Source organism: Ambystoma mexicanum, chromosome 1q, assembly GCF_040938575.1.
Source record: "Ambystoma mexicanum isolate Mex_15411 chromosome 1q, UKY_AmexF1_1, whole genome shotgun sequence".
Lineage (NCBI taxonomy): Eukaryota > Metazoa > Chordata > Amphibia > Caudata > Ambystomatidae > Ambystoma > Ambystoma mexicanum.
In genome coordinates this window covers 1186093875-1186120752 of record NC_090922.1, presented here as the reverse complement: position 1 = coordinate 1186120752, position 26878 = coordinate 1186093875, and the positions used below count along the sequence as shown (strand labels likewise).

The 26878-nt window shown below is 50.5% G+C and overlaps 1 protein-coding gene across 1 annotated transcript in view; it reads right to left on the bottom strand.

Moving 5' to 3' along the window:
- The window catches only part of ANKRD13C (ankyrin repeat domain 13C), an 893039-nt gene that overhangs the window by 303050 nt on the left and 563111 nt on the right, over positions 1–26878 (bottom strand). Inside the window, exon 10 of the mRNA XM_069641918.1 lies at positions 19378–19457. Coding sequence (XP_069498019.1) covers positions 19378–19457 — 80 coding nt within the window. The remainder of the gene's footprint in view (positions 1–19377; positions 19458–26878) is intronic.

The following is a 26878-nucleotide window of genomic DNA, read 5'->3' as shown; positions in this document are numbered from 1 at the left end:
CTTGGATATGAATTTAGGTGAGAACCTAGGGTGTGTGCGTAAAACCAGTTTGTCCTTGTGGATAGTAAAGAAAGGATCCTGCACTGACAGAGCCTGAATTTCACTGACCCTTCTTATGGAGGTAATGGCTACTAAGAAGGCCGTTTTATAAGTCAGGTGTTTGAGACTACTTTTATGCATGGGTTCGAATGGGGGTCCCATGAGCTTAGCTAGCACCACGTTGAGGTCCCATCCTGGCGGTGGGTTCGAAATAGGAGGGTGAAGTCTCTTTACTCCTTCCATGAAGGCTTTAACCACTGGTACTTTCCACCACGAGACCTTGTTATGGGATGTGGTGTAAGCCGAGAGGGCTGCCAGGTGTACTTTCAGCGAGTTAAAAACCAACCCTGCATCCAGCAGGTGGAGCATGTATGTCACAACGTTGGAAGGAGTGCAATCAACCGGGTTGATTTGTTTATTCTGGCACCAGATAACGAATCTTTTCCACTTATCAAAGTAACAGTGCCTTGTATTTGGTTTCCTGGACTCCTTTAGAATGTCCATACACCTCTGTGGTAATTTGAGATGTCCAAACTCTATGACTTCAGGAGCCATGCTGCTAGGTTCATAGAGTTGGGTTCCTGATGCACTGTTTGACCCTGTTGCTGGGACAGTAGGTTGTACCAGGCTGGGAGTCTGATGGGTTCGCACACCGCCATCCTGCGTAGGTGTGGAAACCATGGTTGTCTCGCCCACATGGGAGCAACTAGGATGAGCGTCATAGATTCCTTGTTCATCTTGTACACCACCTTCCTGATGAGAGGAGTTGGTGGAAAAGCGTACGCAAACATCCCTGACCAGTTCATCCACAGGGCATTCCCTTGGGAGTCCGGCTGGGGGAACCTGGATGCAAATCCTGGGCATTGTTTGTTTTCGCTTGTGGCGAATAGGTCTATAGTGGGGAAACCCCACTGAGAGAAGAGATCTTCTACTACGTCTCTGTGAAGGACCCATTCGTGTTCTTCTGGGAGGGAGTTTCTGCTTAGAGCATCCGCTAGGGAATTGAGCTCCCCTGGAACATGTTGCGATGACAGGAAGATGTTCCGTCTGAGTGCCCATATCCATATTTTCTGGGCAAGCTTGGACAGATTTGGCGAACGAGTCCCCCCTTGCTTGTTCAGATAGAACATGGCTGTCGTGCTGTCCGTCCTGATCTGCACCGACAAGTTCAGTAGATGGGGCTCGAACGCCCTTAGCGCTCGGAATACTGCCAGAAGCTCTAGCAGATTGATGTGGTTCTTGGCTACTGAGTGAGACCAGAGACCCTGAGCTGTGTGGTGGAGATGGTGAGCTCCCCACCCAGTCAGGCATGCATCTGTAGTCACCACGGCTTGTACTTCGGGATCGTAAAAGGGTTTCCCCTTTGCGAGATTCTCTCTTGTCCACCAGTGTAGGCTCTGTACGAGTGTTGGCGAAACGACCACTAGATCGTCCCAATGACCACTTGCCTGAGACCACTGTTTCGCCAACCATTCCTGCATGGGACGCATGCGCAGACGCGCGTGGGGGACCAGGTAAATGCATGACGCCATCATGCCCAGTAACCGCATAGCTTTGCGTACTGTTATCTGTTGACCTGACTGATAATGCGGAATTTGCAGAAGTATATTCCGAATTCTCTCTTCCGAAGGGAAGGTCAATCCTTTCTGAGTATCTAGGATAGCTCCTAGAAACTGTTTTGAGGTGCTTGGCACCAGACTTGACTTTTTCTCGTTGATGGAGAAGCCTAATTCGTGGAGGAGGTCGATAGTCCTCTGAATGTTTGACCTGCAAATTCCTGGGGTTTCCCCCGTTATGAGCCAGTCGTCCAGATAAGGGTACACCGGGATTGCTTCCCTGCGTAGGTGTGCAGCCGCCACCGCCAGTACCTTGGTGAATACCCTTGGTGCTGAAGCTATCCCGAAGGGCAGTACCTTGAATTGGTAGTGGCGACTGTCCACCTTGAAGCGCAAGTACTTTTTGTGCGCTGGGAGCATGGAAATATGAAAATAAGCATCTTTCATATCCAAGGTTGCCATGTAATCCCCCTTTTTTAGGAGGGGGATTACCTCTTGTAGCGTGGTCATACGGAATTTTTGGGGCTTGACATATTTGTTGGCAGGCCGTAAGTCCAATACTGGGCGCATTGTCAAATCTTTCTTTGGCACAAGGAAGTAAGTTGAATAGATACCCTTGTTTACCTGGTGTCCTGGGACGAGTTCTATCGCGTCCTTTTCTAGCAGAATGGTGATCTCCTCGAGAAGGATCCTTTGATGCTCTAGGGAGTGCACTCTTTGTCGTGGAGGATGATTCCGGGGACGCTGCAGTAGTTCTATACAATATCCTGCGGATACTGTTGACAGCACCCATCTGTCTGAGGTGATCCCTTCCCAAGCCTGGGTGAAGGTGGAAATGCGTCCCCCTACTGGGGTTGCGTGGCAAGGGACCCTGAACTGAGCGTCACTGTTTTGGTGGAGGCGTGCCACCGCCCTTGTTGGGGCTGCCTCTGCCTCTTCCACGACCTCTCTTGTTACCCCTGCCGTAACTCTGGGTAGACTGCTGGTTGTTATTCCATTGTGTACCTTGTCCCTGGGCATAGTTGCCTCTTTGTGAATTTTGGCCGCGTGGGCGACGAAAATTATTGTTCCCCCTCTGGTTAGGGGGTTTGTTGGTAAGCTGGCCAAGGGATTTGAGAGTCTCATATTCATCTTTGGCATTTTTAAGTGCGTCTTCGACCGCTTTCCCAAACAATAGGTCGGGTTCCACTGGCTTGTCTATTAAAGAAGCCTGGGTTTCTGTCTTGAATCCCGACTGCCGTAACCACGCATGTCTCTTGATAACAGTACCTTCTGCTATCAATCTCCCTGCGTTGTCAGCGGCGTCGAAAGTTGCTTTTAAAATGCAACCAGACACGGCTCTCCCCTCTGCCGAGATCCGAGCCAGCTGGCCCTTTAACGGTTCTGGAGCAGAGGCAATGAGCGCCGCGACTTCTTCCCATTGATGGCAATTGTAACTAGCCAACAGGGTGGTGGAATTCGCAATCCTTGCTTGGTAGGCGGACGTTGAGGCTACCTTTCTGCCAAACCCGTAAAGTTTTTTGCTCTCCTTGTCGGGAGGAGCTTCTGATGAAGATAAAGGCGTGCCAGCCCTCTTTCTAGTGTTGGTCACCACTAGGGAATCTGGTTTAAGATGTCCCTTTATATACAGAGGGTCAGACTGGGCTGCCCGGAAAATCTTTTCAATTCTGGGGTTGACAGCTCTGGTGAGGTTAGGATTCACCAGGGAAGGATCTATTCTTCGTTGGATGGATTTGAGGATAGGGATGGTCTGAGCGACCGGTCTTCTCTCTCCTACAAACTCCTCCGCGAAGTCCCTTTCCTCCTGTACACCGTGGGTGTCGATGTGGAAGTGTTCCGCTGCTCGAGCGAGAACCTCGTTAAGGAGGGGCTGGTTATCAACTGGAGAGTCAGTAACTGGGGCTTCGCTTTGTACTGGGGAATCTACTCTGTAAATTTCCTGCTCATCTTCTCCCTCCTCCAGGTCCTCATCCTCTGCATAGTAATCTGTCCCGGTTTGTTCTTCCATAATTGCAAACTCCTGGTCCTCTTCAGGGAAAACTTGTCCCTGATAACTGGGGAGTGGAGTAGAATATGGAGTGGAGTAAGGCTGAACCTCGAAGGGTTCAGGTCTTTCGACCCGGGGCTTTTTACTTAGCGGGATAGGATCGGAGGAGCCTGAGGGTGTGGCCCCTTGAGGGTTATATGAAAGAAAGTGTTCTGGGTTCTTATCATAAAAATCAGCCAAGGAAGACATCCTAGACATAACCCTGTCTATGTCTTCACTGGACCATTCCCTGGAACAGGGTATTACTTTAGCAGGTGATTTATTTTCAAGGGTAGACTTGTGTTTGCTTGTCTGCTTAGGCTTTACAGGGGTGGAAGGCTGTGCTTTCCGCTGTTTCCCCCCTTCTCCGTGCGTGGAAAAATGTTTTCCCTGTCCCTTGGGGGCCCCAGAGACTTTCGACGCCTGGCGTCGAGGGTCTGGAAAGGTATCTGTGTGCTTCGGGCGTGGGGCCTCACTGGTGTTAACCGCGGTCTCGGTATCTTGGAGCGCGGCCTGGGGGTGGAAGTCGTCTTCGTCTCCCGACGATCGAACTTCCGTTAGTGTGTGTAGCGAGGCACTCTTGGCAAGAGTGGATGATTGCCTTGCGTCGTGAGGCGATCTCGATCGAGAGCGCCCAGAGGACACCGAGTCGGACCGTTCTTTTTGTGCCTCTTTCCGGGAAGTCGACGTCGTCGAGGTCCGGTTGGTCTTAGTGTGTTTAGTGTGTGTTAGGTGTGTAGCGCTTGCGTCGCCGGGGGTCTTCCCCATAGCCGCCTTGCCGGACGACCTTCCGAGGTCGGGGACCTGCGCTCGTCGGCTGTCTTTCGACGCCGTAATGCCCTCGCCGTCCGAAAGTACGGCGTCGCTGCCATCGCTGAAGGCGCCCTCCGCTGCCATGGCCTCCTGCCTGGCGTGGTGGGCCCAACGCTTTGTCGAACGGTCCTTAAGTGTCTTAGGTTTAAACCTACTACACGCTCTGCAGTTCGCTTCGGGGTGATCCCTCGGCAAGCAGAGATTGCACGTGGCGTGCCTGTCGACCCAAGGGTATTTGCGATTGCACTTGGGGCAGAATTGAAAAGGGGTACCCTCCATACGCACCTTAAGGCAGCGGGCTGCTAAGTGTAGGAATATATATAAATGTAACTATATATCAAGAGTGAAGAGTATGTACCACCCCCCACTCTCCCTACTTGTAAGGGCCGAGGCCAGCGGCCTACTAGGCCCGGGCCGAGGCCAGCGGCCTACCGAGGCCCAGATCCGTCGTGCAGCAGTCGACGGTCGATGACTTCTCCAGCCGTCGTCGAGGTTGAGGGTCGACGTTGGGGTGGGGAAGGGAATGAATAAGAATTATCATTATAATAACAGCAAAAGTATGGCTAAGGCCAGGGAACTCCGCAAGATGCTTCCGACCAGTATGGCGGAAAAAAACAATCTGAGGATCCTACACGCGTGAGGGATCTTGGGTACAGTGGACGTCACACTAGGGATAGTATTACTGGCACGCCTGTGTCGACGCCCATTTTCGACTTTCGAAAAACAAACTGTAATACTCCGCAGCTTCCACTAGATGTCGGCCTATGCACAGCATGTGATCTAAGCAGATTCCACAAGCCTCAGAAATATATATATATACACACACACACACACACACACACAGAGTCACTACGCCCTTCAACTCAGTCCCCTCTCGCCCCCCTGAGCTCAGCCGCTGCAGAGGAAAACCAGCGAGAAAAGAATTGCCAACTAGCCAACAGTTACAAATACAGGTATCCCAACCTAACTTCATCTAATTTCTTTCTTTTTTAAAATGAAGCATGCGGCTTGCAAACAAGAAGAGCAACCAACCCTAGGACCATCACCGACACTTCCCACCAGGAAAAGGCAGACACCTACTGGCAACGCTTTCTCAGCAGGGATGAATGGGAGGGCTGATGAGGAATCTGCGGGAGAAGAATCCATAGAAAGAACATCACGGTAAGACATTTCTCCTTCAATGGATTGCTTTTCTCCTGCAGATTCCTCATCAGATAGACTTCCAAAGCAGTGGAAATAATGGAGGCAGGAAGAAAGCTCTATAGCAGAAAATTCTTCCGCACCGCCCTTCCGAGGCACTGCAAGTCCTCGCAGTGAGCGCCCCAACCCTTCAAGGACGCATCCATGACCAGAGGCCAGAAGTGGTCCCCCACTAGCAAGTTACTGACCAGGTACCTGGACACCCTGAGGACGTCCTTCAGGGTGCTGAAGTACTTGGACCACTGTCCTTGCAGGAGCCATTGCAAATATTGCATTGTTGGCCTGGCCTCTGGCACTAGAAAAATAGAGGAGGCCATAAGGCCTAAAAGGCGTAGGAAGCAAGCCGGTGGTAAACTGGCGTAGTTCAGGAACAGCCGTACCATCTGCGCAATGCTGGGTACTCTCTCCTCGGGTGGAAAAGTCTTCCTTGCCAGAGTGTATAGGACTGCCCCGATAAACTGGAGCCTCTGACCTGGTGTCAATTGGGACTTCTGCAAGTTCAGGGAGAAGCCAGGCCTGTGGAGTAGTGAACAGGTGTACCCGAGATGGGGCAAGACCTGCTCTGTCGACCTTCCTCGGATCAGCCAGTCGTCCATGTATATGAACACATGGACGCCGGATCGCCTGAGGTGAGTCGCTACTACCATCAGGAGCGTGATCAAGACCCTCGGATTGCAGGTCAACCCAAAAGGGAAGCACTTTGAACTGGTAGTGCTTGTCCCCTATGAGGAACTTCAGGAACCACCTCTGCCTCTGATGGATCGGCACATGCAAGTAAGTGTCCTGAAGATCTATGGACACCAGCCAGTCCTGTAACTGGAGAGCGTGGAGAATCTCTCTCAACGTCACCATTGTGAACTCATCTTTCCTCAGGAACTTCAAGCCCCTCAGGTCCAAGATGGGATGGAGACCTCATCCCTTCTTGGGTACCAGGAAATAACAGGAATACCAGCCCGACTCTCTCTTCGGGCAGTACGTCTTCCAAGGCACCCTTCAGAACAGGGCTCGCAGTTCTTCCTGGAGCTCCTGTTCCAGCAGGCAAGGAGCTGGTGGGGGGCTGCCTGGATGTTTCCTTAAGGGCAGGCTACGCCACCGCACGAGCTACAGGGCCAAGGCATCAGAGCTAATCTCCTGCCATTGGGACCAATGCGCGGACAGCTGTCTGCAAAATGGCGAGTTGTGGGAGGGGAATCAAAGCGGCTTTAAGAACGCAGGGGCCCAGCCACTGCTGCTGACCTCTAGAGGCACCCCTGTCCCTGCCTGGCTTGCGGGAACTGAGCCTTCCTGCTGTAGGGGACATAGCATCTGTAGCCTCTGCCCCCCCCCCCCCCTTTGAAGCGAAGGTGAAGGCAGGCTTGGCAGGCTGTTGCGCAGCTAGGCCTAGTGACTATGCAGCAAGCTTGGACTCCTTGAATTTCTTTATGGAGTCATCGACTTTCGGGCCGCAGAGATTCTCTGCATTAAAAGCCACATCCACCAATTTACTGTGGACATTCGGGGAGAACCCCAAAGACCATACCTGACCCCATCATCCAACCAACACAGTCCACCACGCCCGGGCCAGTTTGCTAGGTCTACCTAGCCACCTCCTTGCAGTCAACCAACAATTGCAAGAAACCGTCTCGCATCCCCACCTTCAGGGACGTACTGGGCTGCATGCCCCGCTGCTTTCTACAGTCCAAATGAATATTTAACATAGCCACAGGAAAATTATAAGTTACTCACCGTAGTGACCAACGTACTCTTAGTCCATAGTCCCTTTTCCTCCATAATGTATGGGCGTCCCTTCCAAGGGACGAGACACGGAACCTTTTTCACCAGAAAAAAACCTTCCCCTTTAAATTTAGAGGTGCGCGGGGGCGCGGAACAGGGAGCATGCGCTGCCCTGACTCCGCCCTCCGGCGCCACACTTCAGTCCCCATTGACACGTCGACAATAGATTTACCATTGCCTAATGACCCAGAGTATTATTAGGGGTGCGGTTGGTGGTACATATGGAGGAAAGGGGACTATGGACGAAGAGTACGTTAGTCACTACGGTGAGTAACTTCTAATTACTCTTGCGTCCCGTCCCCTTTCCTCCATACTATATGGGCGATTACAACAGATTGTAGCCCCATGGTGGAGAGGAGACCCTCCTTAAGCAAATAGGTTCCTGAGAACAGACTGTCCAAAAGCCGCATCAGATCTAGAGCCGGCATCCAAACAGTAATGCTTGCAGAAAGCCGAGGGAGAGGCCCAAGTGGCCGCCCCGTTTATGACTTGCCAAGGGACATGGTGCTGGAATGTGATGACCGTTGCCTTGGCCCTGACTGTGTGGGCATGCATGTTGGCCGGGAGCGGCGTGTTCTGGCCCTCGTACGCTTCCATGATGGCAGAGACTATCCAGCGGGATATGGAGGCCTTAGAGGCCTGATAGCATGGCCTCGAGCCTCCGAAAGTGACAAAGCGTCCGACTTGCGGAAGCCCTTGGTCCTGTCCAAGTAGAATTATAATGCATGCCTGACATCCAGGCAGTGCAGCACTCTGTGCTTCGTCCTTACAATCAGGAAAGAACGTAGGAAGGACTATTTCCTCCTTCAAGTGAAATGCGGATGGAACCTTGGGCAGAAATGCCGGGTGCGTCCGCATGACTGCCTTTTCCTTGTGAAAGGTGGTATATGGATCAGAGGTGACCAGCGCCTGGATCTCGCGGACTATGCGAGCCGAGGTAAGAGACTAGTATGTCCGTCTTGATTGTGACCAGCCTAATGTCCACGGACGCATTGGCTTGAAAGGTTTGTGCGCCAGGGCGCCCAAGACTATGTTAAGGTCCCACACAGGGTACGGTCTCTTGACGGGTGGGTAGAGCCTAGCAAGACCAGTCAGATGTTTCTTGACAATAGGGTTGAAAGAGGAAAAAATGCCTTCCTCCGAGTTTCTGTAAGCCCCAATGGCTGCAAGGTATTTATGGCAGGTGTCCACCTGTATGCCCGAATGAGCGAGGTGCGCTGAAAAGGAGAGCATGTCGTCCAAACTGCAGGCCAAGGCATCAATTCCCTTGGAGTCTGCCCAGTGGAAGAATCTGGTCCATTTGCTTTTGTACTGGGCCCTGGTGGCTTTGCTCATGGCTGTATGATCTCCACATTGGCCTGCGAGAGGCTAAGGTGCCAAAGTGTTACCTGCTCAGGTACCACGCTGTGAGGGCTGGTTTCCCTGGCACAGGGTGGATGATCCTCCCCCCCCCACCCTGCTGCGCCAGAAGATGTGCTGGGTCCATCGGAAGGCGCATCAGGGGCATCTCCGAGAGGCTCAGTTTCCGAAAACCATGGCCTGGCCAGCCACCATGCAGCTATCCGAGTGATGAGGAGTCAGTGAGTCTCCTTGATCTTGCAAATTACCCTGTGGAGCAGGGGAGTAGGTGGAAAGGCGTAGGCCTTCATGCCGGTCCACTGGAGGTGAAATGCGTCGTCCAGAGAGCCAGGCCCTGAACCTGCCAGGATGCGAACTGGGGACACTTCTTGTTGTGCCAGGTGGCAGAGATCCACTTGGGGATGACCCCACCTGTTGAAGATCTCCTGAATAACTAGGTTGTTTAGCTGCCACTCGTAATGGTCCGCCCCCAGCCTGCTGAGCCTGTCTGCCTCCAGGTTGGATTCCCTTCGGGAGGTGGACTGCCGAGAGGTAAATGTCTTTTTCCAGGGCCCATTCCTACATGCTGATCGCCAGCCTGCACAGAGGAGGGGATCTGGTGCCTCCCTGTTTGTTGACGTAGTACATGCTGGTCGAGTTGTCTGTCTGGATGAGGACAAACTGTCCCTTGAGAAGTGGTAGGAATGCTCTGAGCGCTAGCCAGATGGCATTCAGCTCCAACCAATTGTTTTAGTATTCCTGCTCCTGTCAAGTCCAGGTGCTGTGGACCGAGCGATCGTCCAGGGTGGCTCCGTAGCCCTCGAGCGAGGAGTCTGTGGTGAGGGTAGTCTGAGGAGAGGGGGCCGAAAGGGCTTGCCCGTAGGTTGCAGTCCATGGACCACCAAGTTGGGTCCGGATGGAGAGATGGAGTAACGTTGATTCAATGAACCCGCGAAGTGCAGCTGAATCCTTCTCATCCTTAGTCTTGTGTGCGGCACGGATAACAGGACCGCCGCCAGTAGACCCAGGAGATGTTGGTACCACCATGCCGAGGTCCCCTCTCTGCTGAGGAAGTGGGCGGTGGCCATCTTGATGGCAGAGATGTTGTTTTCCAACGGGAAAACACTCTTGGAGCACGTGTCCCAAATGAATCCCAGGAATGTCAGTCTGCGTAGGGTGCAGCTGTGACTTCTTGAGGGTGAGCAAGAAGCTCAAATTGTGCAGTGTGTTCATAAGAGCATGGGAAGAGTGGCGAACAGCTTCCTGAGATGTAGCCCTGATGAGCCAGTCGTCGAGGTATGGGTAGATGTGGAGGCCCTGCGCTCTGAGGAGGGCCGCCACAGCGTTCATGAGTCTGGTAAAGACCCTGGGGGCCGAGTTGAGGCCAAATGGAAGGGCTTTGTATTGGAAATGGAAGCCCATGATCCTGAACCGTAGGAAATAACGATGGGCTGCCAACTCGGGATGTGTAGGTATGCCTCCTACAGGTCCAGGGAGCACATCCAGTCTTCCTTGTCCAATGTCTCCGCTATAAAAGCTGCCGTAACAATCTTGAATTTTTGCAGCGGTAGGGAGAGGTTCAGGGTGGAAAGGTCCAGCTCAACTCTCAGGCCCGCCTGGTTGTTCTTATGAATGGTGAAAATCCTGGAGTAGAAGCCAAAGCCTCGCTGGGAGGCTGGGACTTCCTCCACGGCCTGGCTCTCTACGAGCGACCGGATCTCCGCCAAAAGAGTTGCTGTCCCAACCTGTGCAAGTGGAGGGGAGGAGGGAGAAGAGGTTGGATAGGAAGGCGGTACCACGTGGATACTACAGAGGTCTGCGGAATTCTGGCACCAGAATTGTGCATGGAGAGCAAGCCTGCCCCTCCACCGGAGACACGTGGACCCGAAGGGGCTTGTCATGCCTTCTTTCCCTCAGAGGCTGACGCTGAGGAGGGGGACTGGAAAAAGCCCCCCCCCCACCCCTTTTTGTTGTTTGCGCCGGTTGCGAGACAGCGAGCGGTCCGGCTGCTTGGATCTGCGTTCCTGGAACCACGGAACCCTCCATATGTATGACACTTTTCCGAACGCTGCTGAAATTGGGTGTACGATTTGGGCATGGTCTTTGTAAGAATGGATAAAGACTTCGCCGTTTGTGAGCTGTTCTGCTTGTCCAGCTCTTTGTCTGTAGAGGAGTGGAAGAGGGTCCCCCCCACCCCCTCGAACGGTAGATCTAGAATGCGCTCCTGGACTTCCGAGTTGAATTTTGTTGCCCGGAGCCAGGCAGTTCTCATGTCAGTGGCATTACAGATGGCACGGCCTGAGGTTTCGATAGGAGCCACTGTGGATTCCATGAGGTCAAGCGCCACGAGCTTGGCTTCCGCTTGCCCCGCCTTAAAGCACGATTGCCAATGGGTGGGGAGTTCCGGGAGGAAGTTTACCATAACTGTTGGTTGGCGGCAGCCAGCATGGCATCTGCATTGGCCTAACGCAGGTGCAATGAGGCGTTGGAGTAGATCTTCTTGCAGTACGCCTCCCAGATCTTCTCCTCCTTACCTAGCATGCCGCAGATGTGGAGGACGACTGAGGCTTGGAGTATAGTGATGCTGCAGCGATCACCAAGGAGTGTGGCTGAGGATGGGTCGGGAGCAAGAGTGTACTTGGCGTCCAGGCATCGGTTGACCGGCTAGGGCTTGAGCCAACCCTTCTTGGCCAGGGAGACTACATCGGTTTGCAGTGGAATCCCTGTGTTGGCAGAGGGGCATCTCGTGAGGACTTCAGCCAGAACCCCTTCTGCCGGCTGTTCAACCTCGGGTTGGGGGAGGCCCAGGTACTCCGCCAGGCCAGCAAGACCTTCATGGAAGGCCCTGGCTGAGGATGGCACATCCGGATCCTCCTCCTCGTCCGCATCTTGCAAATGTGGAGGAGGAGTAGATGGCGCCGGAGGCTGGAGTACAGGGACCGTAGCCGGAGGCTGAGGAGGCTGCAGAGGTTGCAGAGTTGGCCGTGGAGGCGGCAGCTGCACTGGGATCTGGGGGCCCGATGGAGGAGTCTGTGGTGCCTTTAGCATGGCGGGGAGGACTTCCCTGACTGCGTCTTTGATGATAACCCCCATCTGAGGAGACCTCATGAGGCAGAGAAACTTCTCGAAGAGCACCTCCTCACTGGCCAAAGAGGTGGCAGGGGGTACCGGCAGGGTAGCGGGGGGCTGCCTGGAGCTGCTGCGTACTCTGTCCATACGGCCTTAAAGGAAAGTTGCCCTGCGCAGATGAAGGGTAGACTGTAGGCTACGTACCTGGTTGAGGCCAGTCCCACCTTGACACTCGTCCTTCGCCGAATTCGTGGAATGGCGGACGGGTGCCCCTTTCTGGCACGGCGGCCATTTTGTCGAGCTGCCTGTCACGTGCCTGCAACATTTTGCTCAGCCCGCTGGGCCCAGCCTCGTCCAAGACTCTTGCGTGTGGATCGCAAGACCTGCCCTGCTCCTCGGGCCTCGGCCCGGTAGGTGACACCCTCGATCCGGGGGTCAGTAGAGCTGCATTTAGGCGCCCCCTCAGACGTATTGCCGATATTAGGGCGTATCCTCTCGGGTTTAGACTCGGTACAAGAACCTTCCGGTCCCTCAACACTGCGCCCGGGAGGATCCAAGGATCCCTCGACCCGAAGGCTGGTAGCTGTAGCAGCCTTGGTGCATGTGCCGGTAGAAGGAGCGTGCCGGAAGAAGGAGCGTGCCGGTCCCTCCCACGCGGGAGAGTCCCTGGGAAGGAGTCTCCCTTGCGGGGTGCGCTGGAAAATATGAGCCCTACCTTGTGCCTGGTTCGATGCTTCACAAAGTTCTTGAGATCCTCTGGAGGCGACCTCTGGAAGTGCTCCCTCCACCTGGCTAGTCTGTTCTTCAGCGCCTTCGAGGACAGCGAGTCACACTTCGAACATGATTGGCAACCATGGTCTAAGCCAAGGCAACGTAGGCAGAGGGCGTGGGGGGTCTGAAGTTGGGAAGAGCCCATTGCAGGATAGACACCTGCTGAACCCTGTAGAAGTTGACATGCGCCCGGGAGGAGTGTGACGCCCGAGGACCGAGTACCTTAATGATAGATATGACAAAAAAGACAAATAAGAAGTATCCGCGCATGGTATTACATGGCCAAAGCCAAACCCAGGAGCGCTGGTGAATTCAGCCCGTTTCCATTGATGCAGAAAAGGGGACTGAGGTGTGGCAGCAGTGTCAGGGCCGCGCCCACTCGCGCCTCTAAGTTTAAAAGGGAAGATTTTTTTTCTGGTGAAAAAGTTTCCGTCTCCTGTCACTTGGGATGCCCATACAGTATGGAGGAAAGGGGACAGGATGCAAGAGTACATTAGTAACCTTTAAAGCCATGCGTCCAAAGGAGAACATGTTCTTTGCTAGGGCATCAACTTTCCTGCCCTCCCTGTCAGTAGGCAAACTGGACTTGGAAGAAGCCACCCTGGACGCCTGAACAACCAAACCCTGGAGGAGAGAAAAAGAGAGGCCTTCTCTTGCTCGGCCTATACTTGCTAGTCAGCTTTGAATTAACCAGAGGAATGTAGCAGGGCCGTTGCCATAAGGAAGCGACTGGGTCGGCTAGAGCCGGATTGAATGGCATATTCTTTTCCATGGTGGGACCTTCGTCAAGAAGGTCTGTGAGCTTGCAGCTCAGGACAGGCACAGCAGGGGAATTCAGCCCCAAGGTGTCAACTACCCAGTCTACGAGAGCCCGAAACTGCACCGGAGTATGGGCATACTGCAACAGCCTCGTTCTAAATCTGCCTGCTACTACTCTCTGCCCTTTGCAACTCATCCAGAACAGGACTGCAAGACTTGTCCTTGGCTGCAAGCCTAGGGATCGTATCTCCCGTTAGGGAGAATTCTCTGTTTAGGCTGAATTTCCTAACCTAGTGAGTCCCCCAGCAGCTTTGCTGGATTTCTGGAGTTTGTTTTTTCTCCTGCCAAGAGTGAGACTCTTTTTCTCCCACTCTTGGACATGATTTGTGGTGTTCCTTTGACTGTTGTGTTTTATGGGCTATGGGGTCCTTTACTCCATAGGATCTCATGTGTTTTTACTATGTGTGTTACACAGCACCCTCCGTGCAGTGACACAGGAGTGTCATAGTGACACCCCACCATAGACTCCATACCCTGGGACTGACTACTGTCTCCCAGGGCATGTAAAGTCACCATTAGCTATACTAGTCCCAAATTATGAACAGAAACCAGTACAAACCATCATATTGTGGGCGTACTGGTCGGGGCAATTCAATTGCCCCGGGGTCTGTTAGTCGAGGGGGCACGTCTCCGTCCCCCCTGATCGATTTTTGGCTGGTGGCAGTGGATACTACTTTTTATATTCGACCGCGAATATATCTCTATGGGATTTTCCCATTGTTTGAGGCTACCAACTTTAATTATTTAATTCTCATAGCCTCGAACATACCGCCGGTTTATTTATTTAATATTAATTCGCCGGTTGGTATTTTTTGCCAGAACTCGATTCTAAAATGGCGTTTGTGTTCTCTTCTGCGACTCCAACCCAAGTCGAGCCCTTTGTTCCACCTTTTGGCGGGCTTCTCCACAGAAGCCTCCAAAAGTGGTGCCACTCTGTCTGGGTACCACAGGGGGTGTAGGAGGGGGTTTAGGCACCCTAGACTGAGTTACCTTGGCAACTCAAGTCGCACTCGTGTGATTGGCCCAAGTGGTGAGCCGGGCATGTTTGATTGACAGCTAGGCTGAGTGAATGGGGGTGTGCTGCATAAAAGCAGGGATTTTGGGACTGGAACTTCAGAAGTCGCCACAGGACCTGAGAATCCGACGAGGGAGAAGCTGAGCCGACCTGCTACGACGACACCACCGGTGGAGCCCTGCGGAACCGACTCACCACTTCCCGACGACAGAGAAGATCTCCCGGCTGGAGAGTCTTCTTCCCCTGACTGGTGGGCACAACCAGTTTACCTTCTTTTCCTCGCATCCCAGGACGTCTTGTGGTCGAATTGCCGTGCCAAGCACCCCGGCAACCAGATAGCCACTTACCACTGGACCGCAAATAAAAGGGCCGCTCCTTTTTAACTGAGAACTCCGCGGCTGGTTTCTTCCCTGGCAGTGCAACGGACTCCTGTCTTCCTCCCCGACGAGATCCACTCTTCCCCCGGACGAAGCACCGACTTGCATCCGCTGCCAGGAACAACTGCCCCCGCTGGAGTATTCTCACCACTTTAAGGTACCATGTCCGCCAGGCCTCCCTTTCTTGCTACAAGGTAATAATTATCCCTTAACCTTCTGGACTGGGCTGGCCGCCTTGACCATCTTACTGGTCCCTTTCTTTTGGTCCAACTCTTTCTGAACCTTTGAGACTTTTGTGCACTTTTCAACCGTGTGACCTTGGACACATTTCGTTCTGATCCTCTTAAAGTGGATCCGGCTTTCTGAACTCTAACTTCACGGTTTGACTCTGCCTTCCTCTCTTGCTGTGTTCTTTTGAAAGTGTTGGGATCTGTTTCAATTTATGCTCTGCCTTTCTCTCCCTTTTAAACCGAATTATTAGAGTGCCGTCTGCGTTAAGCGCTCACCGCTGTCTGAAAATAAGTGGGGCTTTACTTATGACTTGTCTAATATTCTTTTAAGGGAGTGTATATCTTTTAGTGACCGTGTTTTTGAAATGCTTAAAATTAGTGCCTGTGTGTTTTATTAGATGTGGTTTTAAATAAATAATTATATCTCTTTTACACCAAGCTCTGGTCAGTGTTTGCTTGTTCTACTGTGTTCTTGTGACCTATTGTGAATACTCTGTATACTGCCTAACTCTTCTTGAGGGAAGTCTGACTGCTCAGCCACAGCTACCAAGTGAATCTGTGTGGTACAGACTGCTACCAAGTGGGTTTACTGCCAAACACCTGTAGTCTTAAATCTTTTGCAGTGGTCCCAGAGGGAACTGCACAGGTTTCTGCTTAACATCTCTCCCGCCCTGAAATCTCTTCACTGGCTCCCAGTGGCTGCAAGGATTATGTTCAAGGCCCTTTGCATTATCCACAAGGCCTTCTGGGGCTTGGGTCCTCAATACCTTCAACTCTCCCTTCGGAAATACCTTCCTACTCCAGCGCTTTGCTCCTCCACCTCCAACTCCCTCGGAGTCACTTGCTTCTCCAAGCAACAAGTTGGTGGTAGATCTCTCTTCGGCTGGGGCCTTGCTCTGGAATAGCCTCCCTTCCTTTCTAAAACTCAAGGAGAACCACCTTTAGTTCCGGAAAGACCTCAAGACCGTGCTCTTTGCTTCTGCCTTCTCTCTTCCTCTCCCTTGCTGATTTGTCCGTTCCTGTACTGGGCACCTGATTACCCTCTGATCTCGGTCCCAGATCTCTGCCCACCCAGCTTCATACCCGCACTGCCTCCTGGCAACCTTTGCTCTTGGGTCTGTATCTGCAACCCTACAGCCCCCTTACCTGCACTTATTGACACCCTTTAATCTGCACTCATCCTTGCACTTGCCACCTGCTGGCCGCACTACATTTTGTGGTTTTTCTCACTTGTCCAGCACACTCTACTCCTCCTCTTCCCTTCCCTTCCCACTTCCCCCCCATTCCCTCCCCCCGCATTTGTGCTTTCTTAATGTCACTTGGCCTAGTAAGATCGTTGTTTTTGTCCTCCTTGTACCCCTCCCTTGCCTTGTCACGCCCCAAAAAACAATTGTGTATGGGCGCGATACAAATAAAATATCTTATCAGATGGGTGGACCTGCTGTAATTAGATATCCGGAGAAGTGGCCAGCCTACTGGCATCACGCAGTGCCTCCGTCAAGGCAATGAGGTCTGCCTGTTCAGTAAAGGTCTCCCCCGCCAGCCCCCAAATAAATCACCCTGGTCTCCGTCAGCGCTGAAAATGTGCGCAATCGACACCAAGTCGTCGGATCGAGACAACGGTGCAAAAGACTGAACGCCTATGGTCGGTGTTAATGGTTTATCCGATGTTGAAGAAATGGCAATCAGCACCGACAATGTTCTGGGCGCCGGTGGTGCATTGAGAACAATCGGGACCTGAGCTGTGTCGGACAGTCTCAGTGTTGAAGACTGGCAAATTTTGCTGAGCGCCAAGCCCAATGGCTCTCTGACGCAGACAGAATTGGTGCTACCATGGTGCTTGAATCACCGGGTGCTGCTGGAGTTACCGGGGCTTGCGGTTTCGGGTTCTCGCCCACACCCACAGCCATTATCTGAAACATGGCCAATATCTGGGACTTCCATTACTGCCCGGAGGTCAGCCCTGCGACAACTTAATGCGTTCTGACAAGGACTCAAAGTCACATCAGTGACGCGTCTTTATGCGAGGATGACAAATAGCTCCAAAAGTAGGATCTCTTCTTTGCCTTGTGCAAGTGCCTATACACTTTCAGGAGTTGGGCCTTTCGTTTCGGCCTCCGATGACCAAACGGTCGACCGCGCCAGTGACTTGGATGGTGGTCGGTCAAACTCAAGCTTGGCTGCCCGCTCTCCAAGGGACTTCGGGTTCATGTTGCCGCAGGATGTGCAATCGTGAGTGTCGTGAACCATGGTTACATGCAGATGTTATGAGGGTCAGTCACAGAAATCTTGGAGCTGCAATCCGAGTAGTGCTTGAAGCCAGAAATCCAAGGCATGGACATGGCAGCTCTCGATGACAGAATTTGAACAAAAAAAATGTAGTAGAGTGAAATAGATACAAGATAGACAATGCTCCTCAAGAGCACCGTGCCAAGCGCACAGAAAAAAGGACCTGCGGTACAGGGCGTAGTAATGCAGTGTATATACTACACCCAACGTCAACTCCGGAGCCGAAGATCGAGCACTAAGTCAAGACGGATCGATGGCCGAGTCGAGGTCCACTATGCCCTCTGTCAAAGTTTTTCCCAGCAGCTGAAGCTTTGAGGGGGTAGCTATCTGATGAGGAATCTGTGGGAGAAAATCAATACATTAAATATCCAGTTCTTGGGAAGTATCCAGGTAACTGGATTCCTGGAGATCCACAGCCAAGTACAACACATCCTCTCCCTCTCCCTCTCCGTTTGAAATGTTCAGTGGATTTTACTCCTTTAAAATGGCACAAGGGTGGTCTACTGGTGAAATTGGAGATTGTGATAGCCAGGACAATCAGGCTCAAATCTCTTCTCTTCTTGACCAAATTGGGTGATGCTGGACAAATCATGTGAAATGCAATAATCTAGAGGAGTGGAGAGATCACATGTAACTTGCTCACCTTAGTTTGTAAGCAAGACTACACATGCCAAGTTCAAGTCCTGTTGCATGACCGACCATACCTTCACCCTTCAAAAAGGTAGATCATGAGTACCATGAAATAATATCAGTGATGACCATGCTTAGAAGCTGGGGAATCTATCAGTAAGTGCTATATAAGCACACCCATTATTAGACACGATTCAGTTTGGTATGCTCTATGAAATAAGCCGATTCGTTTACACCAGAAAATGCACCATGGTTTTACACCCAAGACCAAACTAAATCGGTCTACCTAAAAATCCTTTCCCAGCTCCACAGCCCATCCACCTCAGGCTTTCTTTGGAATTCTTGCCTGTAGGGCCGTCTTAAGTCTGCCACTAAAGGTGGGGCATGGTGCCCCAGTCGCACATGGCTATGATTGGGCTAATAAGGCTACAATTGCCATTGGATGGCAGCACTAGCACTTGTGAGGCTCTATTGTATATGCACATAGTATATCATGCTTTATTTACCAGAACAAGTCAGTACTTTGGTGACTATGGTGGGACTTGGCCTGCAACAGCAGAACCTGAGGTTGTGAGGCGATTCCCTGCACATGATGACTATACTTGGTAGTTAACGTTTAACATGACGTAAAACACCACTTCCTTGGTGTACTGAAGCTGCACCAATATATTTTGGCATGCAAGGCTGGATTTATCATGACTAACTGGCATAAGGCGACAGTAAGTGGACTTGTTAAGCTTGATGGGCATGTAACGGCAGCCGTCGCTGTCAGTACCATGTTATTTTATTAAACATGTGCTTATTCTAGTTTGCTTTACATTTATGATGGCCATTCTTGGGATGTAATTGAGGCCAAACGGCATGGTACATAACATCCTGAGATATCAGATCAAATGTGATGACACCTCCCAGGTTGCTTTTTCTCTCCATGATGTCACTTCTGCTACACCTGGTATTTTGATTAAGTGAAGTCCCTGCAGAGACCCTCATCCATGCGCTTTCCCCCAGTTTCCTCCTCTGAATGCAGTCCATCTCTAAACCCTGACACCCACTACATCCAGATTCCCCTCCTCCCTGCCCCTGATGCTTCATTTTATGTCATCTCCCACAACCTACTTGGCATCCTTACTGGGGAGAAAGAATCATAATGAAGCAGTGGAGGAGAAAAGGAAAACAAATGAGATACTAAAGTCAAAAGGGAGGTGGGTCTTTTAGCGTACACAGACACTTCAAATAAACATTACTGTTAAGTGTTCATGTATGTAGTGTTTCGATTTAATCCACACAAATTAATTTAACAATGCACATAGTTTCTAGATCGCATCAGATTTTGATTTTCTATCAAAAGATTTAGCCATCTAGGTCATGTTCAATTATGTCTCAATTTTTATTTTGTGCTCTAACAAGCAAAAGAAAAAGGTACGGTACATACTTTCCATTTTCAGCAGCAATGTACTCTTCCCATGTAATTGTGTTGGGGGGGGGTGGAGTAAGAGACTGCCTTCGAACCGGCTGAAAAGAATATAAACAAACATTTTGGTTGTGGAGCTTTTTGCCCAAGTCAACTAATGCATTTGACTTTAGTCCTGATTTTTAAATAAAAAACACGTTACCTACCTCTAACGGTGGTCTACAGTTTTCTTCCAAAGCATTAACTAAGTTGAATATCGCAGTCGTTCGGTGCGGAATAGTGGAATAGAGTTTTTTTTCAACAATACTTTTTATTAAGCATTTTAACAAATAAAGGAATAGAGGTTTTTATTAATATCTTTTACATTTCAGAGGTGGCAGAACTGCCACACAATGACCATTTAGTCTATGGTCTACAAAATATACAGCAGATATATAATATGAGAATACATTTGATAAAAAGAAACCAATATAATCTCCGTCAGTCCACGAAAGATGGGCCTCGAAGACATCATTCGACTCTAAAAGAGAATACCCAAGTTGTAGAAAAGCAGTTGCCTTAAGAAAGCTTAGTTTTGATCAGTGAGGCCTTTGGTCTAGGCTGTTCACCTTCTGAAATTGTTTTGTAATCAAAGGGGAAAGCTACAACTATCTACATATATTGCATGGTGTCAACAGTGATGCACGCTGCTGAACAAATGAAACAGGCTCTCTATGGCACTGCCAAACCATATTCCTCATTGAGTCCTGTAATGTTTTTTACTTTAGTCTCTGGTGGTTTACTGATTTTCTTCCTGCTCAACTCCGATGCTATAGCTTATCAGGCATTTAAATACCAATATGCCACTGAGAAATCCCAAGTAAATTTCTCTGGGTCAGGAGATCCAATGTACCCGGTTTTCAACTGTGCAAATAATCTTGCACATGCCGCTGCAAAGGCTCTATGCTTTGGTCGTAGCATTTAAACAATTTCAGGGAATACAGCTTTTCTAGTTTCTGGGAATAAGCCAACTGGCTAGCCCAGTTTTCAATGCACTGTGACAATCCTCACTCGGGCCTAACCCCTATAAAAAAGGTACATGTGATACTGAAGGTTGCCATATATGGTTACAACTGTCATCCCAGGAATTCCATGGGCTGTAGGGACTGAAGACCAGATAAGACTAGTTTGAATGGACGTCTGGATACAAGTTTGAATCAACTGCATAGACCAAGCCTGCATAGTTTGCATGTAGTGGCCCAAACTGCTTGGGTGGCCAGCAAAAAGTTTGAAATTATGCAATTTTGAGTATGGCGTTGGATAAATGCCACTTAACTAAAGGGAGTACCGCTAGCTCAGACCCGTAGTAGTAAACCGGCACAACTCATCAATAATTTAAACATAAGAACAACCCCAGGTATTTAAGTCTGTTGGTGTAAATTTCAGCTCCTATATACACAAAACAATACCTTAACAGGCAAAAATTAAGTCCCCAAACAAAATTATAAACATAGAAAAATATGTATTATTACTCAAGAATAATCAATCACCTCTCGCAAAAACAGTAATATATTCTTTTAAAGAAAAATCATTTAGAAATTCTTGCAAATTATTTCAAATCCATAATGCAAATATACGATAAACATGTACTCCATAAAATTCATCCACATCGTACAATGAATCTCACATTCACAGAAGGCCGGGAGGATAGGTCAGGGGCAACACGTTTGTCTTGGAAGCAAGACAACAAATGGCAACACTGGTTCAAATCCCGGGCTTGCGCTTTGAAACTTGTCTCCGGTATTAAGCTTGTTATAAAAGTACAATTCTATGACAAGACAGGAGGCGAGCATTATGCTTATTCTTCTTTATTCACTGCTCAACAGCAATTCAAAACTTCACTTTTAAACCAGTTTTCTTTTTATTTTTTTAAGTATCCCCAACTGGCTTAAAAAATAAACAAAACATGAACTCTGACGGTGAGTCTGAACTGCATTTCCCAAGAGTCTGAGGCTCAGTAGTCCCTAGCCTCAGTTCAGTCCTCCAATGAGGGCTCCTTTGTAAGTATAAGACCCAGCGTCTCTAGGTACTTTCCTCTTCTTTTTTCGCTGGTCTCGACAGCTAAGTACACCTTTTTCCCATTATATCAATATGCGCATAATTTATCTTATACATTTACCATTATCTGGTGCGCGTAGTTAAGGACTTAATAGTTTCTGGGTGCGCGTAGAGATTTAATGAAGTATTCAATAAGGATGGTGAACACGCAGCGTGATTAGTTAATGTGCGTACTAATATATATGTTTACGCGCGTTTTCGTAGTTCGAATCAAGGAGCATACGGTGTGAATCGCTCCGTCAGAATAACATTTCCTGAGGGAATAAGGGTCCCGCGAGTGACTTCGCTCGCATCAGGGGATACATTGTCCCTTTTAGGAAGTCTGTGTGTATTACTGCGTAGCGCTCCGACAACTCACGCAGAGTAACAGCTAATTTAGAGCATTCCGCGCACCCGCGGTAGGTCTTTTCTTCCCTCAACGTTCTTTACTCTAACGCAACGGTCCTTCTACAGCTCCGGAGCTCACAGAGACCCGATCCACATTGAAAGAGCGGTCTTGGTGATTTAGGAGGCAAAACAAACAAAAAAATTAATATGTTTAATTACATTGCGAATGTAACGCTCACCTGACTCCCACGGAGGCGCTGGTCTAGTCTGGGTTGCTGTGGCCTCTTCGAGCGTGATGCGCAGAACTCGGAACACCGACTGAACAGGACCCTCAAATCTTGCTTGTCTGGCCCGTAGGAATATCCTTCTGCAGATGAGAAAGGGGATTAACAGTCTGCAGAATAGTGTGCTTGCTCCTCCCTTCCCCCTTCGTTCTTCTCTAACTTCCTCCGAAATCCCTGGTTGAAGCTCACCTTATGGTTTGAAAGGATGAACTCTCCATCCTGCTTCTGGTGCAGGGGTACGTGTTTGGCCAGTTACTTCACTGGTTTTCAGAATGGCGCTGGCAAAATCCACTTGACTTTTCCGAGCGGAACGCCGTAAGTATGAAGATTACAAAAGTTCAAGTGTAGAGCCTCCTTTTCTGTTGCCTTCCTAACCTGTGATCTGTCCTTTATTTCAGGTGCAGAATGAAGGCGATGCGTTGAGGGATTGAATTGCCGATGGTAAGCTCAGGTGAGTTAGCGATGGGGGCGATCCCTCTTAATGTCTTTATATTCCTCCAGTAATGTCTTTTGTCCTTTCCCCATAGGGGCCGGGGTGCGGTACCTGCCAACGAAGCGGGCGCCGACCCGAAATGAGGAATGGTCCACCAACAGAAGACCGGTAAGTGGTATGGCGGAAAATTAGGCTTTCCTCATATGTTCCTTCTACCTCTTCTTCTCTCCCCTAGGCGCAGAGATGTGGCGACCGGTGCAAACAGTCGCGGTGGAGCCAGAAGAACTCCCGAGGACAGGTGAGTGAAGCGCGGCGCTGCAGCGAGCAACGCGGTGCTTTTAAATGAAAGTCTTTTCTCAGGAACGCTGGCGTGAAGGTTCCGGATGCAGGTAAGAAGTTTGATAAAATTCTTGGTTTTCACCTTTCTCTTCTCTTCTTTCCTTACAGGTGTTCCAGGGTCGAGGCGGGCGTGGCTGGAGACCAGATGTAGGAGCAGACACGGTGAGCGTTCAGCTGCTTGGATGCAGAACAACGCGAAGCGTGAGCTACTGTCTGGGCGTGGCTTAAATAGCCCCCAAAGTAGTTCCAGTTAAGTATCGTTCCCTGGCCACGCCCGAGTGGCAAAATAGTCCCAATGAAAAAAATAGTCCCTTTTCAGGTCTCAGGGAGGCCTGAATCTTGCAGCATGGTCTGCATCAGGTAAGTGCACAAAACACCTTCCTTTATGAGCCTGGCGCCTATGGCACCAGGACAGAGTCCAAAGAGCCCCTATAAGGGGCCGCTGGGCTTTTACCCGGGGGCATGATGCCTGCTCCCGGGGGTGCTGGGCCTGGCCTGGTGCTCCGGAGGTAGGCATCATGACAGCGAAGCACTCTACCAGAGATACTGCAACAGCCAGGTCAGGTGCAAGACCTATAGAGTGCCAGATCACAGCCCTCACAGTGAGTCAGGGATGTCCTGTGACAGAGGGGATGAGTACTGGGAAGAGTACAGTGATCATGAGCAGGAGCGTCAGGAGGAAGAAATAGATATCTCCCAAAGCTTTAAAAGAGTTTTGGGAGACTCCCTAGTCAGAGCTGTAGCTCAGGGAGTTCAGCCTATACAGGACAGGCTTCAGGCCCTGGAAAATATGTTGGGCACTAGAGCTGGCAGGGATGAAGATCCAGGAGAGGGGACCTACACCACCAAGCCTCTACAAGAACAGCATAGGGAGTGTAAGGCAGCCCGGAAGAGGAAGCACTCTTCTACCCTCCCCACCCCCTGGCTCAGATATGGGGAAGAGAGAGAAGCCCCAGGAGGCAGCTGATGCCTTTAACAGGCTAAGGGACGCTTTCCTTGCTAAATCAGCAGTGCCCTGCCTCGTAACCCCTACCCCAGGGGTGAAAAACATAGGGGAAGTGCCTTCATCCTCAGAGGAATACAATCAAGATGAGCAGGAGGAGGAGGAGAGAAGTCTGTCGGGAGGTAGTACAGGGAAGAAAGAAAGTCAGACTGACAGAAAAGAAAAGCAGCTTGGTGGGGAGTACCCCGAAGAGGACATGTCAGACATGTTCAAGCCGGAGGCCATTAGGCACCCCAGATCCACCGACTGGACCCCATATCCGAGGGTAGCACTATATATGGCTCAAAAGATCAGGAAACCATTGGAAAAGAAGACCAGGTTCCGACTTCGGTCAGAGTGTCCCAGACCAGAGCTTACGGGGAAAGTGGCAGAGACCCCGGAGCTCGACCCCAAGATGATGACCTTTGTCACTAAATCCGGGAAGGACGCTAGAAGAGGGTTGGATCGCGCATGGCGGTCCTGCCAGGATAAAATACTGGGCCTAACAGGCCCCATAGCTAAAATGATGGACCTCGCTGAGCGAGCAAAGGACACCGGAGAGCCTGTGGACCTGTTCATCCTAGCAGGGTGGGCCCAGTGAGCCGTGTGTCTTCTTGGTAATGCAATTACAACAATTTCAGCCGAGAGACGTAGGTCTATGCTTTTAAAAATAGACAACAAGCTAGGGGACCTAGCCTCATATGAGGCAGGTGAAGGGGCACAAGGCCTGCTCTTCGGCGACACATTTGTCAAAGAGATGAATAAGTTCGTAGGGACTTATACGGTGTTCGAGAAGGCACAAGCATCGATTAGGAAGGTGTTCCCTACTCGAGGTTTTGCAGGGGCTGGCTGTTTCAATTCCAACAAGAGACCCAAAGGCCTAGGGCCCAATACTGGGAGTCGCGCCAGCAAGACGCGTTCTTCCCGAACAGAGGCAGAGGTTTCAGAGGCCGCCGAGGAAGAAGATACTTCAGGCAGCAGAATAATCCCACAGATGAGGGAGCACTCAGCAAGATATCCCCCAGTAGGAGGCAGGACGTTGCTTTTTATGAACAATTGGCGTGAATTATCAGCAGACGCATGGGTACTTCAGACAGCGCAGGGGTTTCACCTAGATTTCATAGGGGAGCCAATTCAGTCTCAACCCCCACGGCGCATGCGTTCCTCAAAGGAAGAGGTAGCACTATTAGATACAGAGTTAGAAGCGCTGGCGCGAAAACAGGCCATAGAGACCACAGCCCCACTCAGAAGGATTCTTGAGCAACATGTTTTTGATCCACCGCAAAGGCAAAATCAGACCTGTCATCAATTTAAAGGAACTGAAGAGTTGGTTAGTTTACAGACACTTCAAAATGGAGGGAATCCATCTACTGGCGGACCTCCTCAGGAGAAACGATTGGTTAGCACAGCTAGACCTGAAGGATGCATACCTGACGATACCCATAGCCCCTCTTTGCCATTGTTTCCTTCGATTCAAGTGGAAAGGAGAAGTATGGCAGTTCAAGACACTGCCTTTCGGGCTCGCATCAGCGCCTTGGGCCTTCACCAAGCTAATGAGGCCCCTAGCCACCGCGATGAGAGAACAAGGAATAAGGATGATCATATATTTAGACTACATCCTGCTCATGGCGGAGAACACGGAGAGACTGCAGAGGCAAGTTCAGTGGGCGACTGCTTTCATCTCCAGTCTAGTCTTCCTGATCAGCAAGGAGAAGTCAGAACTCATTCCATGCAGGAAACTGGAGTTCCTAGGTTTCACCATAGATACGAGGAAGACCACTTTAGCCCTGCCGTCTTCCAAAATAAGATCCATCAAGAAGGACCTGAGGACAGCCCTGGGGAGACCGTTTATTTCGCTTTGGAATCTAGCCAGGATAGTGGGTCTGCTTGCAGCCTCGATCCAAGCGATCTTCCCCGGGCCATTACACTATCAAGCTCTTCAGAGGCTCAATGTCAGGTACCTGTAGAAAGGATGGAGATACCATCATCAGGTCCGTTGAACGAGGACAGCAGAACAGAGCTCCGCTGGTGGCTTCACAATATGGAAGCATGGAACGGCAGAGCAATCTTCGGAGACCTGCCGGAGCTCATAGTGGAATCAGACGCCAGCAGGTCAGGCTGGGGAGCCAGCTGCGGGGCACACAAACAGGAGGAAAATGGTCCCAAAGGGAGCTAGAGTTGCACATCAACTGTTTGGAGCTTCTAGCGGGATCGTTCGCAGTCAGCTTTTTCCAACGACAAGGCACAGTGCTGCATCCTGCTACGCATAGACAATATATCCGCAGTGAGATATATCAACAAACTGGGAGGAACAAGGTCCAAGATTCTCGTGGTGGAGATTACCAAAGACTTCTGGCACTTCTGCCTGAGCAGGAACAGATCGGTCAAAGCAGAATATCTTCCGGGAGCGAAGAATACTGTGGCTGAATGGAATTCCCGCTACTGGAGACTACACGATTCAGTCTTCAACAGATTACAGCTGTTAGGGAGAATTCTTAGGCTGAATTTCCTAACCTAGTGAGTCCCCCAGCAGCTTTGCTGGATTTCTGGAGTTTGTTGTCTTTTTTCTCCTGCCAAGAGTGAGACCCATGATTTATGGTGTTCCTTTGACTGTTGGTGTGTTTTATGGGCTATGGGGTCCTTTACTCCATAGGGTCTCATGTGTTTTTACTATGTGTGTTACACAGCACCCTCCGTGCAGTAACACAGGGGTGTCATAGTGACACCCCACCATAGACTCCATACCCTGGGACTGACTACTGTCTCCCAGGGCATGTAAAGTCACCATTGGCTTTACTAGTCCCAAATTATGAACAGAAACCAGGACAAACCATCATATTGTGGACGTACTCGTCGGGGCAATTCGATTGCCCCGGGGTCTGTTAGTCGAGGGGGCACATCTCCGCCCACCCTGGTCGAGTTTTGGCTGGTGGCAGTGGAAACTACTTTTTATATTCGACCGCGAATATTTCCCAATGGGATTTTCCCATTGTTCGAGGCTACCAACTTAATTTAATTCTTATAGCCTCGAACATACCGCCGGTTTATTTAATATTAATT